Source organism: Cnephaeus nilssonii, assembly GCF_951640355.1.
Source record: "Cnephaeus nilssonii genome assembly, chromosome: 15".
NCBI lineage: Eukaryota > Metazoa > Chordata > Mammalia > Chiroptera > Vespertilionidae > Cnephaeus > Cnephaeus nilssonii.
The window spans coordinates 61,367,167-61,383,589 of record NC_137086.1 but is presented as its reverse complement, the minus strand read 5'-3'; the positions used below and the strand labels follow the sequence as shown (position 1 = coordinate 61,383,589).

The 16,423-nt window shown below is 45.7% G+C and overlaps 1 protein-coding gene across 1 annotated transcript in view; it reads right to left on the bottom strand.

The window, feature by feature from the left end:
• The window catches only part of NCAPH (non-SMC condensin I complex subunit H), a 36,318-nt gene extending 21,905 nt beyond the window's left edge, over positions 1 to 14,413 (bottom strand). The window contains exons 1-8 of the mRNA XM_079792838.1: positions 14,293 to 14,413; positions 7,474 to 7,690; positions 7,227 to 7,317; positions 6,458 to 6,550; positions 5,783 to 5,921; positions 5,250 to 5,374; positions 1,745 to 1,934; positions 675 to 766 (exon numbers count right to left, since the gene is read on the bottom strand). Coding sequence (XP_079648964.1) covers positions 675 to 766; positions 1,745 to 1,934; positions 5,250 to 5,374; positions 5,783 to 5,921; positions 6,458 to 6,550; positions 7,227 to 7,317; positions 7,474 to 7,690; positions 14,293 to 14,311 — 966 coding nt within the window. The 5' untranslated portion in view covers positions 14,312 to 14,413. The remainder of the gene's footprint in view (positions 1 to 674; positions 767 to 1,744; positions 1,935 to 5,249; positions 5,375 to 5,782; positions 5,922 to 6,457; positions 6,551 to 7,226; positions 7,318 to 7,473; positions 7,691 to 14,292) is intronic.
• Between the last annotated feature and the right edge of the window lie 2,010 nt (positions 14,414 to 16,423).

Below are 16,423 nucleotides of genomic sequence, written 5' to 3'. Positions count from 1 at the left end.
CAATGCTGGAGGAATTCCTCCCCCGCTCCCCAGAGCCAATGTTCTCATAACAGAAAAGCGTGGAGGAAGTTTATATTGTGCAGTACAGAATGGAGCTGTACTGTCTTTTGTAAAATGTGAAACAGGACTCTACATCATTAGCTACATGTTTAGAGAAAAGAGTTGTCCATGGAGACCATTTGTTTTGGAAGTTGTAGTAAGTAGGCTAAAGGGGCATGGCTAAAAATACACAGAGGAAAGCTTTACACGTGACAATTTCTCAGGAAACTCTGTGCCAAGGGTCTCAATCTCAAAGAGCAGGAAATTCCTCGAGCTTGACAGCAGCCCAAGAGACCAATGGCCACGGCATAACCATGTTCAAGAGTAAATCTGATAGAAACGTGTACCCAGAAATGGCAGGGCTGCCTCGTGCAAGGGGAGCACAAAGCTGGTCTCAGAATTCACCCACCTGTCCACTGGTCTTGCTGGATCTCACAACCCCACTCCTAGCTCCCCCTGATGTTCCCAGGTTTTAGTCCCTACAAAAGTACCAAAGGAAATATTTTCTCTACTTGTGGCTAAATAAAAGTTATGCCACAGTTTCCCATTGGGCAGAACTAATCTCAGACTGTCTCACTGAAACCACAAGGTGCTGGAGAAATGCCCAAAGCCCTGAAAAGTCCAAGGGTCCACACCTCATTATGTGTCTCGCTGTCCCATTTTGTGAACTGGAAGCCAGCCAGGGAAGGGCAGATCTGGCGGTCCTCCGTACACTGCTCCAGGAGTGCTGGAGAGGACAGGGAGAGCACAGAAGGTTAAGGTGAGCAGAGCCCGCTCCCCACTCCCAGAAGGATCAGAGCAGCAGGATGTCGAGGGGGCACAGTCACCGGCACAGAATGGCTGCTCTCTGGGAGGGGCAGATACACAGGCACCCCCACTGAAGGCAGGCTGCTCACGAGCATTCCAACGATTAGTAAAACCCTTGAGCAGAAACCTAAGCACATACATGTGACTATGAAACAGATCCCATGCCTTTCGCTATAGTCGGGAAATGAAAACCCCTCCCTTAGAGCGTGCTCAGTACACAGCCCCCGATCATGTCATTTCAGTCCCAAACTACAGATTACCTGCCTCCCAGGATTAGAGCCCCACCGGAGCACATAAACTTGGAAAACAGATTGTTAATACAAAACTGTTCTACTTAACAAATCTGAGAGAAGACTAAAAGAGGAGAAAGCACTGGGGGGCGTGGAGGGAGAGGACAGGATGGGGGTTAAAATCCTTGCCAAGTCAGCATAAGAGGCTGACTACAGGGCAGTCTGTTCTCAGACTACCACAGAGCCATCTGTGAGCAGTTCCCAATTCCCCCTTCTTCCCAGGTCCCCCCCTGCCCCCACCACCGCAATTGGTAACAAATAAGAATGAGACCCCTCTGGCTTGACAAGTCTCTCAAAGTCCGTTTCCTAAATCCAAACTCTAACACTCCAGGTTAGCCGTTGGCTCCAATATGTGACTATGAGAACTGGCTGCTATGGGGCACCTGAGGGACTGGCACACCCAGGCCGAAAACAGGAGAGCACTAGAAACTACTGTTTCAGACTCCCCATGCTTCAGAAAATGGGAAAGTCAGTTTCACCCAATAGGGTGCCCAATTTGGCACTCCAGAGGAATCTTCCCGAGAGCACCAGGCGCTTTCTACACCCCAGGGTTATAAGAATCGTCTCCAATGACTGACATCTCGGTAAAAGGCATTGTGTGGACTTACCTTTTAAATCTGACATTTCTACCCAATCTAAATCTGGCATCTCAGGGGGCCCTGCACTGGAGAGGGTCTGGACATCCGAAGGGAAAAGCAGCTCGCTTCTGTAGTCGTGGCAGTGGAGGGTGGAGAGGAACACGCCTGCTGTGCTGCACTCATCAAACGAGGCTGCGGTCTTCTGAAACAGGGGATCAATCTGAGCACAAACACAGGGAACCCAAGGTTATGGAAAGGAGCCAAAGGAAATATCAAATCCATTCACTGGGCCTGCTCATCACGGCTGCACACACTGGACTGAAATGTCTCTGCACATAATCAAAAATGGATGGGATCCTAGCTGGTTTGGTTCAGTGGAGTGTCGGCCTGCGGACTGAAGGGTCCCGGGTTCAATTCCAGTCAGGAGCACATACCTCAGTTGCAAGCTCCAGGGCGCATGCAGGAGGCAACCAATCGATGTTTCTCTCACATCAGTGTTTCTCTCTGTCTTTCCCTCTCTCTTCTACTCTCTCTAAAAATCAATAGAAAAATACCCTTGGGTGAGGATTAAAAAAGAAATTGTTGAAAAAAGATATATAATAAAATAATTTTTTAAAAAAAGTGGTTGGGGCTTTCTAACTGATCAGGCAAAGGCCCATCCCAACAGATACCAATTCAAAAGAAAGGCTGTATGTAGTCAAATAAATAAATAGATGCCACTCAAGTACATAGCATGTGATCGCAACCTTATAACACATCAACAAACACATTTGTTAAAACCTGAACAGTAACCTTCTGTTGGTCTCTTTTCCTAAGTCACCATTTTTAATGCTTTTTTAAAATATATTTTTATTGATTTCAGAGAGGAACGGAGAGGCAAGAGAGATAGAAACATCAATGACGAGAGAGAATCATTGATCGGCTGCCTCCTGCACGCCCCGCACTGGGGATGGCGCCCGCAACCTGGGCATGTGCCATGACCAAGAATCGAACAGTGAATAATAATAATAATTAAAAAAAGAATCAGTGACTTCCTGGTCCATAGATCGGCGCTCATCCACTGAGCTATGATGGCCAGGCTCCATTCCCTTAATTCTAAGTGCCTCTCTCTCTGACAATCACCTCCCACCTGCATAGCCTACAGGTGATGTCTCCAACAAGTTTGATCCCATCAGGCCCTACAACTACTGATCAAATTACTTTACACTCACTACCTACCTTCCCAGCTAAAATTCCATAAGCAATGATTGTGACCACTCCCATGCACATGCTCTTAACTCCAGCCTCTTTCTGTGTCACATTCACTCAGCTAAACACAATCCTTTGTTAAATACAATTTTCTGCCTATTCCATGCTTGCACCCACACAGCTTATCATGATGAAACAAAGCATGCTGACTGACCTCACTTCAAATCCATCAAATGGACCCTACGTAATGTCTGGCAAGCAAACTATATTTCCCTAGTCCATTTTCGTACCACCACCCCCAGGTGACTCTTTCCTTCCTACCTTTTTCTCTCCTCAAACCTCTTAACACTTTCTTCCTCCACACTCTCTGTCAGTTGATGATGTGGCTTCCTATTTCAATTGGGGTTGGGGGAGGAGATGGACACTCAACCAGAAGAGAATGTCCCATCTCCCATTGGTGTTGGGCTCCTCAGCCCAACCCCATCAATGCTGTCCATCCCCTTCCCTTCTCCCACATTCAAGGATGCCATGCTAGCATTTCTCTGTTCTTTTCTGCATTGTCAGTAATTCCTTCTCCACTAGATTGTTGCCATCAAGAAGCAAACATGCTGTTAATTCTCCCATTTAAAAAAATACAAAACTTCCAGTTCTTACTTTCCCCTCCATTTGCCTATCCATTACTCTTTAAAACAACAGCCTATATCAGTTCCTATTTGTTTCCCCCCATTTATTATGAAAAATTTCACACCTACAAGAATTCTGAAAAAGTAATATGAACTTCCACTTAACTTTTACCTACATTCCCCAATGGGTAACATTTTGCATATTGCCTTTCTCTTCTTCCCTCCCCGCCCACAACAGAACTTTTTTGAAAGTACAGATCATGACACTCACTCTACTTCTCTGCCAGTTATTAAGCTACTACTGCCTCTCAACTCCAAAACTACCTTCTATTCTCTCTGATGCTGTGTCTGTGGCCATATTCTGGCTTTGCCAGCAGCTTGCTGTTGGGATCCACCAATAGGGGGCACTAGAGAGAGAGTGCAGGGCTAGAGGGAGAAGGGACTTCTTTCTGCAGGCCTCCTATTTGTCACCCAGCAGTGCTTCTTCATTCCAGATGTGACAGGTCCTACCTGTAACAGTAGCTGCATTCAATCTACTTTTTCTCACTCAAAGAACCAGCCCCACTGTGTGCCTCAGACACCAGCACCAACCAGCATGCCCTCTGGGTCCTTGGCCCACAAGCCCTTCTTCCAAATTCAGGGACACTAGCACAGCCAAGAAGTTTCCCTTTTTTGGAGGCTTGAGCTTCAGTTCCACAGGGTCCCCTCCAAGCTCATTAGAAGATTCAGGTTGCCAGATGTAATGTGGCTTATCATTCCCACCTCCCTGAAACTCCCACGCTCCCTCATTTGGATACCACACTCTCCTGGCTTTCCACCTACCTACTGGATGTTTTCCCTTCAGCTTACTGAACTCTTAAAATTGGGGCATCCCCCAAGGCTCAGTCCTTCTTCCACATGCACACATCCCCTTGGTGATCAAGTCCAGTCTCGTGACCTTAATTACCATTTATGAATGTCATGGAGATAACACAAGAAGTAATCTAGTCCATTGTTGGTGGGAGAGTAAGTTGGTACAAACTTTTTTTGAGGGCAGTGGAAATTCCCTCTCAGAATTTTCTTATACATATACTCCCAGAATAGTGCAAAGATGATATGTACAAAAATGTTCATAGAAGTATTGTTTTTAATAGCAAATTTTTAAAAAATATTCTGGCAACACTTGTTTGCTTCAAATTAACTGTGATAATTATAAATGAAGCTCCAACACCATTCCTGTAAGCAGATTCCTTAAGTTTGCCAAATTGTATTGGCTACTTAGAGCAAGGACTCTGGAGCAGACCACTTAGCTTCCCATCCAGGTTTACAGACTAGCTGTGCCATCTTGGGCAAGTTACTTAACAGCCCTGCACCTCAATCACCTCTTCATAAAATGTAGCAAGGATGTTATAAGGATTAAATAAGTTAACACTGGTCACACGCTCAGGGCAGCAAATGTGCCTAGCAAGTACAGAATAAATGTTCACTAATGCTAGCATTGCTGCATGTACTAAGAAATGTTTTAATCAGATTTCTCGGTAATTTGCCATCTTCAGTCATTCTGAAACACTGAGGGAAAGCAGGGACTTGCCCATCAGTCTTACTGAAAGGCTAAAGGATGACACTGAAGAGACCTGTTGAATATTTTACCCCCTTGAGACCTAAACAAGCACAAACCAGCAAGACAGGCTCAGCACCCACGTCTCAAATGAGTCAGAGACCACACTGTGCACACGGCTCCTCACCTCACACTTCCGATCCGCCTCAGAGACATTGATGTTGTTTATATTCTGCTCGATGGTTTTGTGCGAGTGCTTCTTCTTGGGCTTTGGAGCCTTTTTAGTAGTTCCTGTTTCAGTCACACTTCCATCTAAAGAAGGAATAAGACTGTGTACTGCAAGGACTGCTTTGGCGGGTGCAACTGAACTTCAAGTTCCTCAAAACTCTAAAGACTGTGACAAACACATGCCATTCTCTCACAGCAACAGGCACATCTAATCTGCAGCTGAAGGAGAAACCAAACTACTCAATTAAGCTTCTAAGACAGGTCAATTTCCAAAGACCCACAAATCAGAAGTTCCCTAGGGAATTGGTGATATTCACTCAATCAGGCCTAAATAAAATCTAAAGCTTCTCAAGACAAATCGGAAAATGTCCGTGTCTTCACAAGATGAGATAACTGATTTCTTGTGACTTCATTCCAATGTATTACTCACATAACAACCTGCCACACCCTTTAAGAAGCCCTTACCTTAAATCCAGATCCTCACACACGTACCTGCAGCATGGCTCTCTGCCTCTTCTGGAGATGGTGCATCTTTGCCCAGCCCCCCAAGGACTCTGTACACGTCAGCGTGGACAGCATCCACACGCACAGCATAGATCTTGGTGCTGGCATCCAGAGTGCCCGCAGCCACCTAATCAGACAAGCAGAGCTGTACTCGTGGGGATACATAAAAAGGTTGTGCTGAACAGGCAAATCACAGCAAGCTTCATAAAATATTTACTTGTCCTTATGAAAAAAGTGACAAAGATCCCTAAGACTAACAGGGATTAGACAACATAACAGAAAGATAGCTTTTCTACATTTCGTCAGTTAAGGAAAAGAAGGTAAAGTAGTTCATAATATGTCTTAAACAAGGGAGAATCTCATGTGTTTGTAGAATTTAACCCTTTGCACTCACTTGCTTTTTTCTCGATTCCTTTATTCTACTCGGGATTTAATTTTTTAAATACCCCAGATTTTACAAAGTGCGGCAGTAGAATAAAAAACTGGAGTTTCTTTTCATACAAACTTATTTATTTGGATTTTTTATATTTCAAATTGTTGATACATTCAAAGAGTAATTTTAATCTCGACATCTGAGTGCAAAGGGTTAATGATTGTGCTATACTAAGTATCAGAAATACTCATCATTAATTCAGATGCAAGAGAAGGTAATATCCTTCTTACTTTAAAGTTGGTCAGTTCGGTGTCTTTCTGTTTAAGAATTTCTGACATGAAATCAATCAAGTGCAAGCCAAAAGCATTCTTGGTAGTGATTTTCTAGAAAGAGAAAATTGCAGAAACATTTGTTATTTATAGCAGAGGTTCACATAAATGATGCTACCCTACGAGGTAGCTAAGTTTTTAAACAGGGATATCCCACATCTTGCCACAGATATCAATTCCCACAAACACTCGAGACACAGTTAATACATATGTGTCCCTCCTCATTCTCAAGTCCTAGAGAGTCACAGCACATGACTCCTGAGTGCTCACTGTGCAGGACCTGTTCTAAATACTGCACACAAAGGGACCCTCAGAACAACTCTATGAGCAGGCACTATTCTCATTTCATTTTACAGAGGACCCCGCAGCAAAATGGTTGAGTGACTTGCCAAGGCCACACAGCTTGTAAGTGGCAGGGACAGGATTCTAATTCAAGTGAGCTCTAAAACTCACATTTAGCTCCACAACTCTACTATCTGCTCCAGAGCCCACACTATTATCCCCTAAGCCATGCTGATATACTGCAGGTGACAGGCAACCTGTCAGAAGGTACACCAAAGGTATATAAGAAACAGTAAAACCATAATGAAAGCACCAACACTAAGAGGAGTCGCTGGAGAATAGACATACACAGTTATTATGGATCATGCATTCTCTATAGAATCAAGGCTAGATTTGCCCGGTGCTCAAGCTGGAGAAGCTTCTCTGATAAACCCCAGCAGATACTCACGTTTTCAGTGGATAGTTTGATACAGGTGGAATAATGCTCTGTAATCTGTGTGTTTGTAAACTTTGGAATTGTAGCTGAAATGTCAATATTCCTAAATGAAAAACAAAAAATAAAAAACTCTGGCGTGGATCCATGATGCTGTAACTTTTCAAAATCAAGACCCAGAATGCTCGAGGTAGTGTGGAGACGCCAGGCCCATGCACCCATGTCAGGTGCTACCCTATGAGGTAGCCCAGAACACACTCACCGACTGGAGGGGGAGGCCAGCAGACGGGGCGAATCTATGCTGAACTGTAGCTCAAAGGCCCGAGAGCGCCTCCGCTGCAGACGCTCCTTTTCATCGTCATTCTGAGGGAAGTCTTCAAGAACTGGGGTGCCAGGAGTGTTGAGAGGGGCCTTCTTAGGTGGGGGCATCGAGAACACCCGTTTTGACGGTGAGGCATTGAGGGAGTGTCCACGGGTCTCTGAAGAACAGTGATTCATTGTGGTTCACAGTGATGGAACAAAACACTTGCTCAAGAACCTTCAACAGAATGTTTCCTAGATCTAAAGGGGGCTTGGGGCCCATCACAAGGTGGAAGTTCACTGCACAATGCCCACCAAGATCGCTGCCAACTCTAAGAGTCTATGGCTAGAACCTCTTTAGCATGCTTTTCTTGGGGAATGAGGGGTTGCTGATGCTTCCTTCCCCATGGGACAAATATCCACTATGGGAACCTCCAGCACTATTGGGATATAAAGATGGGTTAAGAAAAAGTTGCTGCCTCTGATAAGCTCACAAACTAACAGAACAACAGACACATATAAGCATACTCCCAGGGGAGAGAAACAGATGCCGAGATAAGGGTGAGAAATGGGCTATCAAGTCAGATATAAGCCAGGTTATAATCCCAATAGAACACAGAGAATAAACAACACAAATGTGTAAAATAAATATAACATGCCAAAGAATCACCCACAGATTGCTCGCTAACTGCAAAGGGAAAGATGGTTCTAATAACAAAAGGTCTAGCAGTCACCACGTTAACCAAACAATCAATGTAGCCTCTCTAAAAATGAGACAGCTTGACTGTCTCATCTCCTGATTGGACAAAATATGAAACTCACATCACCCATAAAATATTTTTGCCAAAGATGGGGAACCTAAATGTAACTAAGATTTTAGATCTAACTTCCATTTTATAAGAAATATAGGAGCAGAGGAGCAAGTTAAATATCACAAGGAAACATTCAGACAAATCCAGAATGTGGGATAGTTTACAAGACAACTGACTTAGTCTCTTAAAGAAATCAGTGTCAAAAAAAAATGCAGGTGGGGGGGAGGGGGGGTCTTCTCAATCCAAAGAAACCAAAGAGGCATACAAAACAAACAAGCAAAAGTCTTAACTTTCAGCCAATCCTTGGTCAAACAAAAAAATCAGCTAGAAACATTTTGGGGACAAAAAGGGAAATTTGGAATACAATCTGAATTATGAGATAACACTGACTTTAAAAAATAATTTTTATTTTCTTACATGTGATAATGATTATTATGTTATGTAGAAAAATATCTTTACTTTTAGGAGATGTATGAGAAACAATTTAGGGGTGATATAACATGATGTCTACAACTTTCATCTGAATCAGTCAAAAATATGTGTATGTAAGGGGGGGGGCTAAAATAAGTTTGGCCAATTAGCAATTGTTGGATCTAGGTACTGAGTATAAGCTGTTTATTGTCTTGGCCTTTCAATGTCCCTGTGTTTTAAACATTTTCATACAAGAAGTCAGAAAATAGATGGCATGCTGCATGACCATAAATGTGTGGAGAAAAGTAAAGCCTGGAAGGAGGACATGGGAATGGAGGTAGAGGCCTGTTTAAATACAGTGGTTAGGAGAGGCTTCACTAAGAAGGAAGCCTCAGAATCAAGACCACAGAGATATTTGGGGGAAGCTACACCGAGGCAGAGGGAACTGCAAGCACAGAGGCTGGAATATGCCTGGCACGTCTGAGGGGCCATGTGGTTAAAGTGGAGTGAGAGAGGATGGGGTCAGGCTCTCCAGGGCCTGGTAGAGCAGAGACACCAAGTCAGGATAAGGGAAGGACAGCTGACGGGGGTGTACAGCCTTATTCACAGGCCACTGAAAAGATTGTGGCTTTCAGGTGGAGTGAGAAGGGAAGTAATTGGACAATGGTGAGAAGAGAAATAAAGTGATCTAACTTCTGCTTCAAGAAGATCACAATGGCTGTTGTGATGAAAACTGACTGAAAAGGGAGCAGAATTGACAAGCAGAAAGATAGATTAGGGGGCAACCACCAATAACTCGGTATGATGCAATTCTCATCTCCCAGTGTAATCACAATTGTCCCGATAGAGGGAAACAGAGTCAGAGGAAATGTGAGGACATAAGCAAGACTGATGGGAGGGAGGAACCCCTAGCCAAGGAATGTAGGCAGCCTCCAAAAGTTGAAAAGGCACAGAAACAGATTTTCCACTAAAGCCTCCAGAATGAATGCAACCCTGCTGGAACCTTGATTTTAGACTTGAGTCCAGAACTGCAAGAGAATACATTTGTGTCGTTATACACCACCTCTTTATTCCCTTCCTCACCATGTCCAATCACTTCCCTGTTCACCACACATGAGAGAAATGATGGTGGCTCAGATCAGAGAGGTAGCATGGAAGTGGTAAGAAGTAGTCAGACACTGGATATAGTTTCAAGACAGAGCCAACATGATCTCCTGACGGATTAAATGTGGGCATGAGAGAAAACAGAAGAATCAAGGATAACTCTACAATTATCTGAACAACTGATGCAACAGAGTTGCCATGACTGGAAAAAAGAAAGGCTGCAGGCGAAGCATATTTGTGGGGAAAGAAACAAGATCAGGGCTCAGTTCTGGACATGCTGGGCTTAGATGCTCACTAATCATCCATTGGGATAGAGAGCAGATATTTAAGTCTAGAGTTTAGGGAGACGTTCTGAGCTAGGTACATAAATTTGGATATCATAAGCATATATAGGGTATTAAAAGCCATAAGACTAGATGAGAACTTCAATTAAATGAGTACAAATAGAGAAGAGCAGAAGGTTGAGTCCTAGAATACTTCAAAGGTTTAAAGAGAAGGAAAGAATGAGGAACCAGCAAAAGAGATGGGGAATATGCAACTAACGAGGCAGGGAGAAAACCAGGGGAATGTGGTGTGCTACAAGTCAGGTAAAAAACATTTCAGGAGGCAGGAAGGAGTGATGACTATGTCAAATGCAGCTGACAGGTCAAATTAGTTAAGGACTCAAAACTGATCACTGCATTTAGCAACTTATTGATATCTTGACGAGAGTTTTCCTAGAGTGACAGAGGAAAGAGAAAAAGTCAAAAGAGCAGAGACTCAAGAGTAGATGGAAGAAATTGGAAACAGCAAATGGGACAAGGTTTTCAAGGACTTATGCTGTAAAAGGAAGGAGAGAAATGGGAGGGAGGAAGTTGAAAAGCAAGTGAGGTCAAGAAAGTAATTTTAAGATGGGGGGGAAAATCCCAGGTTGGTAGAAAGAATAAAGCAAAAAGATTGTATTAGTTTCCTATTACAGCTATAACAAATTACCACAGACTTGGTGGTTTAAAATGACACAAATGGATTCTTTTGCAGTTCTAGACTCAAGTCTAAAAAACAAATGTCAGCAGGGTTGCATTCATTTTGGAGGCTTTAGGGAAGAATCTGTTTCTGTGCCTGTTCAGCTTCTAGAGGCCACCTACATTCCTTGGGTTTGGGTCCCTTCCCTCCCATCACTCCAACCTCTTGTTTCTGTCTTCAGCCTCCTTCTTGTAAGAATCATTGTGATTACATTGGGCCCATTCAGATAGTCCAGGATAATCTCCCCATCTCAGGATCCTTAATCACATCTACAAAGTCTTTTACATGTAAGGTAACACATTCACAGGTTCCAGACACCTTGGGGGACATTATTCACAGGCATCATGCAGAAGAAGGGGTAAAAGTTGCTGACCAAAGTACTCAAGCAGTTAGAGGGGTTCCTCTGCTGAGAGCACATAGAACCCATCCACAGCAACAGGAGGGTGGAGAGCACAGGCACAAGTGTGGATAGGGGAGCAGATTCCATGGTGGACTTTGGATGTGTTCTCTCTCTCTCTCTCTCTCTCTCTCTCTCTTAAAGCCTCACCCAAGGATATTTTTTTATTGATTTTTAGAGAGAATGGGAGGGGGGGAGGGGCAGAGAGAGAAATATCGATGTGAGAGAGACACATAGACTGGTTGCCTCCCATAGGGGCCCCGACCCCTCTGGGGATTGAGCCTGCAATGGAGGTGCGTGCCCCTGACTGGAATCAAACCCGAGATCCTTTGGTCCACAGGCTGACCTTTTAACCACTGAGCAAAACCATCTTGGGCTGGATGATCTCTTTTGGTTGCTTTTCTTTTCTTAGAAAAATAGGAAGCAAGTGAAAACTGAAAACTCCACAAATAAGTGTAAAGGTTGGGGAAGAGATTTCAGAAGAAAAAGGAAGGAAGGAAATAACCATCTAGGAGAGGAGTGGGTGAATCAGAGAATAAAGCATGACTGCTGAGTGGCCTTAGGGTCCCCTTGGCCATTGGGTACACTGAGCAGAGTAGGCAAAGTTGGAGGTTGTGATTTAATCAAGCAAGTGTAAGAAAGCAAGAAGAGGGCAAGGGGTTGCAGGTGTATAAAAGGGAGTGATTACACTGACTGACCATGGAATGTAAGCTAAGTAAGGAGGGAACAAGGTCATGAGAGAAGTGAGGGACAGTGAAAAGAATATTGGATCTGCTGGGTCATCAAAAGATTGTTGGAGTCAGGGAACAAGAGGGAGTGAATTGGAAAGATAGGAGTGTTATTGAGAAACGGGGTCTTAAAATTGAGATTGTTGCCGAAACCAGTTTGGCTCAGTGGATAGAGCGTCGGCCTGCGGACTGAAAGGTCCCAAGTTCGATTCCGGTCATGGGCATGTACCTTGGTTGCGGGCACATCCCCAGTAGGGGGTGTGCAGGAGGCAGCTGATCGATGTTTCTCTCTATCCCTCTCCCTTCCTCTCAGTAAAAATCAATAAAATATATTTTTAAAAAAATTGAGATTGTAGAGTAGTGCAGCTATTGATAATGACAAGGTCTAGGGTGTGACTATAGTAGTGAGTGCTGAGGCTTATTATGATTGGGAGAAGCAAGATCACTGGAAGAGAGAGATGAGGAAACAGAGACCATGGAAGAATGTTTCCAAATTTAAGAAACAGAAAGCCTGTTTTCAAACCCCAGCTCCATCACTTACTAGCTGGAAAAATTTGAAACATGTACATGCCCAAAGCATTTGCTTCTTCATCCTCTAAATGAGAATAAGAAATGTGTATCTCAGATGGTTCAGAATTCATGATATTAAAAAATACATATGTACATTATAGCACATATTTCATAGGAACACATTAAAAATGATCATAATAAACACTGAATTTTTTTGCCCATGTAAGGGGAAGGAAAACGGAGTGGTGATTAGAAATTTTTTTAAAAAGGAAACATACAAGAACTTCACATGTTCCCCTGATAGCTTCCCACAAGCTGAAGAGTGATTAACATAATTCTCAGCTGAGATCAAAACAAAAGAAAAAAAGTAAAAACAGGAAGGAAGGAGGTAAGAGGCATTTTGAGAGACTGAATTAAGAGGGCTTGTGACTATTTAGATGTGGGCACCGCAAGGTAAGGAAGGAGCTGGACTTGGGAGAAGAGAACAGAACAGGAAGCACTGAAGAAGGAATTTGTCTAAGAGGGAGACTCAAGATGGGGATTAGAGGCACACTTCAATTCTTGGAACATTCTCTGATTCTCGCTCTGCTTTTGACATCATGCATCACGGTTACTGAGCTCAAAGAACACTTTCTGCATTCCCTTCCTCACCTCCTACTCATTTTCAGCTCCCTCTAGTCTGACCCCCATCCCCACCACCTTATGATAACTATTATTGATCACCCACAATTTTCAAGTCACCAAATCCAGCACTTTTCAGGCCTCATCTCTAGAGATTCAGCAGCATTTGAAGCTGCTGGCAACCCCGTTTCTTGAAACACTTTTGGCCTCTATAACTTTCTTCTATCCAGCTTCTAAATGTTGGTCCTGTGGTTTTCTCTACAGGCTCTTCACCTGTTCCCATGGTTTTACAATCTATGATGATGATATCCAAATTTATTCCTCGGGCCATGGGCCACTTCCTTGAGCGGCCCTATCACTTCCCCTCAATGGCAATCTCTTATCCAAGTGTTTATCGACCCCTTCCCTCCACCTGACTGCCTCTGAGGTAAGTAATTTATCACGTCTAAAATATAACTCTAAATTCCCAAATGTCTTACCAAGACCTACAGAGGCCCCTGCTCACCCGAGAGACCTGCTCACTGTTTAGTCTCCATGTCCTGCCGGGCACTTCCTGCTAGCCCTTTTCTTTGTTGCATTTGCTCCTCTGCCTGAAATACGTTCCCCAGTCTCTGCTAAGGGCTCAATCCTGATCTAAAGCGCCCCCCTCCCCCGCTATTCTCAATCACAGCACTCGGTCTCGGTCTCACCTGAAATTATTTCGTTTGTTTATTGTCGGTCTCCCCAACTAGAATACAATAGCCTGGCATCTTACGTGTTCTTTACTGTGTCTCTGCGTCTGGCCCAAAAGGAGCACTCAATATTTGTGGAATGGAAGTAAAATTTAATACAAGCGTGTTAAGCATACAGCGGTGATCAAGGCGCTTCTAACGCGCCTCCCAAGAAAACGGCCTTTAGAAAGCGGAGACGCCAGCACGGCGGAGGCACCCCGGGGAGACGGGTTTCCGTCCGCGAACTGAGCGGACGCCCCGAGGCCGCGTCCTGATTGGCGGAGCGCACTCGCCGGCCCTCCCTCCTCCTCTCTCTCCCCTCCCCCTTACCCCCTCCCCCGCGCCAGGCCCCCCGGCCGACGGAGAGCTAAGGCACCGACTGGGCCGAGAACGCCGCAGTCCCGCTCAGGCCAGACCCGACCCTGCCCGCGGGACCCACGCTCGCGCCGGGGCCTTCCCACGGCGCCTCCGCACGCCTGGCCTCACCTGGGCACGGAGGTCCCATCCTGCCCGTCGCGTCTCCTCAACTGCTTTTAAATCGCGCGCCGACACGACTGAGAGCGGTTAACGGCCGCGCTGACGTCAGCGGTGGGCGGGTCGGAGGCGCGCCTGCGCAGACCGTCGGGTCCGCCGCGAGGGGTCGGAGAGAGCCGCGCTCGGGAGGCGCCGGTGGGACCAGCCCAGGGAGGTGGGGTCCAGGCTCGGGGCCCGTGGGCTGACTGGAGGGGTCCGTGGAGACCCCCGGGACAGGGTGAACTCCCTCCTTTCGAGCACCGGGCGCTGGGGTCCCAGCGTGGAGCAGGGCGGGCGAGGGCTCTGCTTTCCTGGGATTCACTCCCTGACGGGGAAAGCCGGTTCTGGGAAACGGGGTTCCTGCCCCTGTGCTGAGAGGGCAGCGCGAGGCCCAGGGGGAGACGGACGGGCGCGGGACGGAGGTGAAGGGAGCCGACCCCGCAACGAGCGTTCCGGGCGGGAAGGACAGATGCACAATGTTTTATATACCTTTTCTAAATGAAGGCCTTCGTTTTCAAATTCTCGTGAAAAGCTGCCTAGTTCTCTCTCTCCAAACCCCTTTTAAAAAAAAGTTAATGTCGAAAGTGAGGCGGGTCCTAGCCGGTTTTCCCAGTGGGTAGCGCCTGGGCCCGCGGACTGGAGGGTCCCGGGTTCCATTCCTGGTCAAGGGCACCTCCCGGTTGAGGCGCGTGGGGGAGGCAACCAATCGATGCCTCTCTCTCTCTCTCTCTTCCTCCCTCCCCTCCCTCCCATCTTCTCTAAAAATCAATGGAAAAATAAGGAAAGTGAGGCGGCTGCAATGTGCCGCCTGCCCCTTCGCTCTGCTTCACCTGACCCCTGGATCTGAGTCCAGGAAGATGAAACAATTCCTGGTGTGTGGGACTCCTGCCCTCTGTAGAACTCTTCCGCATCCCTGACACCATTTGCCTGCTGTTAGGTCTGATCAAAGAACTAAATCGATACCCCGCCCCTGGGACTGACCTTGAGGCCACTTCACAGCGGTCAGTCCCTTTCACTGAGACCACATTCCACTTGCTAAGGCCATCATCCTTCCCCTGGGACCTTCCTAGGACCCAGACCTGCCCAGAGCATTCTCCGCCAGAAAAAGCCAGCCTAGAGTCCTTTAAAATCTCTGACTCCCTGTCCCTGGGGCTGGCGCCATTTTGGGGGTCAGCCCATCTGGTATCCAAATGATCTAATAAATTCATAATTTTTACTCCTTTTGGCCTCATGCGTTCCTCCTTTGGCGACCCTAACACCTGCCAAATGTCATCAGCGCCCCTCAGTTTGGCAACCAAAAATGTGCTACCCTTTGTTGAAAACTACTTTTTAAGCCTGTTTTTTGCATGAACTTGTTCTCTCTGTGCCCACCAAATCTTTAGCGAAAGGCAATGTGGGAGAGAGGAGAGAAAACACTTTTACAGTACGCCTCATCTCCACAAATGAAACCAGCCACCCAGGAGCCATCCTGGGCGCCTCCCTCTCACTCCACGTACAATCCATTGAGTTCTCTTTTCTCCCTAAAAATCTCTTCAGTCTCCTGTCTCCTTGTCCCACCTTGCAGGTCTGCAGCAACCCCACACCTGCTCTGAGCCCGTTCTCGTTGGGTCCAGGGTGGTGGTTGCTAAGTACAAATCTGACCTGCTACTTTTCCCCCAAAATCTAAAACCATTTGAAGGGAACTAAATTTTTGCCACCCTTAAGCTGTCTTTTTGGGATATTGGTTTTAAGCTGTTTATTGAGAAACAAAACTCAGAACCTTTGGCCCTCACTCCTTTGCTGCCTAAGATTCAGACAAATCTGCTTTAGGAAGGGAGTCTTGGCTTAATCTTAAAAATCTTCACCCTAGTCTGGTCCGAGTGCAGTGGTGCCCACAATTAATTGATCACAGCCAGTTACAGATTTCTTTGTTCCTTCTCCACTCCCACTGCTTAAAAAAAAAAAAATCTTCACCCTAGCTTTAGTCAGGAAGACTCCAGGCCTGTTAGCTAGCTAGATACCCATGTCCCATTGTTTCTGAATTGCCTGGCAAGAATTTTCCTGCCATGTATAATCCGTTCTTCCTCAACCACCTGTAAATCGCCCATTTTACCCATTCACCAAC